The sequence below is a fragment of the Mizuhopecten yessoensis genome, unplaced genomic scaffold, assembly GCF_002113885.1.
Source record: "Mizuhopecten yessoensis strain PY_sf001 unplaced genomic scaffold, ASM211388v2 scaffold3111, whole genome shotgun sequence".
Classification (NCBI taxonomy): domain Eukaryota; kingdom Metazoa; phylum Mollusca; class Bivalvia; order Pectinida; family Pectinidae; genus Mizuhopecten; species Mizuhopecten yessoensis.
Window position 1 is genome coordinate 3,142 of NW_018404881.1, and position 2,838 is coordinate 5,979.

The window sequence follows — 2,838 nt, forward strand, 5'->3', positions numbered from 1 at the left end:
GGGGGGGGGCAAATAACAATAAAGGTCCTCAAGTTTTTGTTTCCGTATTCAAATCATTTTCCCTGTTTAAATTTATGATATGTTTTAAATCAAACTGTAATACAGTTATTTTGCATTACTCATTCCTAATTATCAATAAGATTTAAAAGATATTTGTATATACATGTATTACCTTTGACATGATCTTGCTTAATCAATCATATTGTTAACTTATTCTTTATATCTTCACATTACAGTCCTGTCTATTAATGCACATCTAATTATATCAAATTAGTGTCATTAATTATTATTAAGGAAATGTGTGATAAATCTGCGATTTTGTTCTCTTTGTTACTTCAAATACATATATAAAGTAACTACGTTTTTTATATTCATAATGTATAAACACTTATATATTTGTTTCATGAGTTTGCATATAGACTATGAAATTGATCTTTTTATTTTACGATTTAAGGACGAAGAACAGGAGATGGAAGTGTCAGGGTGTATACTTCCAAGGGAGTATTCCAAAAAGTGTTGGTTGGAAAGCTCAAGAAACCACAGGGAATTTCCATATCACGAGCGGGACACGTTTACGTATGTGACGAAGCAAATATTCTTGTGTTTTGTCCAAAGACGGGGAAAAGGAAAAGGATAATATCTACCATCGGGAAAGATCCAATTTTTGAACACCCATTGTATGTGATGGTGAGCGCCACTGGAAAGATCCTAGTCTCCGATGTGGGCACTAGGGAGCTCAAAATTCATGACGAAACCCGAAATTACACCGACAAATTCAAACCAGATGAGGACAAAGGCGAGCTTTACACAAGCTTTACTCCTGGAATGTGCGCCGAGGATTCTTCTTCGAATTACTTCGTCATCGACCAGGGGAGAAACATGCTATATATGCTGCAAGGTGGAGGCAAGTCAGAGGGGCTACCGTTACCACAAAACCCCAAAGACCACCATGGTATACCGACAGCGGTATCCTTCGCCAACGATACGGGAAACATTGTCGTTTTTTGATAAAAACCGAACCCTTGTGTATCGTCTACATATCATGCGCTATAACAAGTGTTTGATGTGAAGCAAAGTTTGTACGTCGCATAGAAAATACACAGGGTAATCTGGTTGGTTGGATTGATGGAAGCTATTTGAACATTTGTTTTGTCATAATCTGGCAAAGGGACTAGTCGAAACAATACTTGTGTATACAGTTAAGTGTTTATGAATTTATGTTTCCAACCTGATGAATCTCATGGAATGAATTTGTCTTCATAATTGCTATTTTGTTTTAAAAAAAGTATCGACCATGTGATCGAACTTGGGCTGCATTCTTGTTGATTTCATACCTTTATCGAGGCCTCAAAAGTGTTTTATCCATGCAAGCAGGGTAACATTAGAGTAAGTGAGAGAAATATATATTACTTGTATATTTACTTTTATTAGGTTAAGTCATCAGTTATTTCAGAAACTTTATTTATAATTTGTATTTATTTTTAAAATGGATTTCCATGTTATGTTTGATTTTTTTCAATGTATAAAGCTTGACATCACTTTTATATGCATTCATTACTATTCATATATATATTCTATTTCACTGATCACAATTCAGGTCAAAGTTTTGTAAAATTGTACTTACTATATATCTGTTCCAAATAGTAAAACGAAAAGTTTTGTTTGTTCATATATAAAAAAAAATAGAGCATTATTATCTATAATAATTATTTATACTAATAAAAAAATTGACATTAAAACAAATATTAATGATATTTACCAATAATATACAATATGCAAAAAAACAAAACAAGTAAAAACAAACCGAATCATATATTTTACAGAATTAGACCAAGACCAATAACTTATATAATTATGTAATTTGTTTCTGTTATTCTTCGCTGGTTCTGTGATGAATCATCATTCTTTTTATTTCATCATGAATGTTTTTCGAAAGATATCGGACAATTTGATGCTAGGTTCAAAGGTTTCATATTTCTTTTCCTTTAATTAATCAATGCAAAAAAACTGTCAAACCGATCATTTATCATTTAATTCATTCATTCTTTCTTTCTTTATATTCACTCATTCATTCTTTCATTCATTCATATTCACTCATACATTCTTTCATTCGCTCAAATTCACTCATACATTCTTTCATTTACTACATCTAATGTCATTCAATTTATACATTCTTTAATTTGTTTTTCCTTGCTTTTATCCTTTTATTATTAATGTACATCGGTTTTCCGCCGGTATATGTACATGTACACAATGGCGTTGTTGATTAAATGGTAGACTGTGTGGTACGGCCAATCCTCATCGACAACAGTATATAAAAGGTAGACTGTGTGGTACGGCCAATCCTTATCGACAACAGTATATAAAAGGTAGACTGTGTAATTTGTTTTTCCTTGCTTTTATCCTTTTATTATTAATGTACATCGGTTTTCCGCCGGTATATGTACATGTACACAATGGCGTTGTTGATTAAAAGGTAGACTGTGTGGTACGGCCAATCCCCATCGACAACAGTATAAAAAGGTAGACAGTGTGGTAGGGCCAATCCTCATCGACAACAGTATATAAAGGTAGACTGTTTGGGACGGCCAATCCTCATCGATATATAAAAGGTAGACAGTGTGGAAGGGCCAATCCTCATCGATAACAGTATATAAAAGGTAGACTATGTGGTACGGCCAATCCTCATCGACAACAGTATATAAAAGGTAGACTGTGTTGTACGGCCAATGCTCAACGACAACAGTATATAAAAGGTAGACTGTGTTGTACGGCCAATCCTTATCGACAACAGTATATAACAGATAGACTGTGTGGTACGGCCAATATTCATCGACA

At 33.5% G+C, this 2,838-nt stretch overlaps 1 protein-coding gene across 1 annotated transcript in view; it reads left to right on the forward strand.

Moving 5' to 3' along the window:
* Positions 1-1,551, forward strand: part of LOC110447009 — a 3,475-nt gene extending 1,924 nt beyond the window's left edge. The window contains exon 2 of the mRNA XM_021492389.1: positions 455-1,551. Within this exon, the coding sequence (XP_021348064.1) occupies positions 455-1,008 (554 nt within the window). The 3' untranslated portion in view covers positions 1,009-1,551. The remainder of the gene's footprint in view (positions 1-454) is intronic.
* The last annotated feature ends 1,287 nt before the right edge of the window (positions 1,552-2,838 follow it).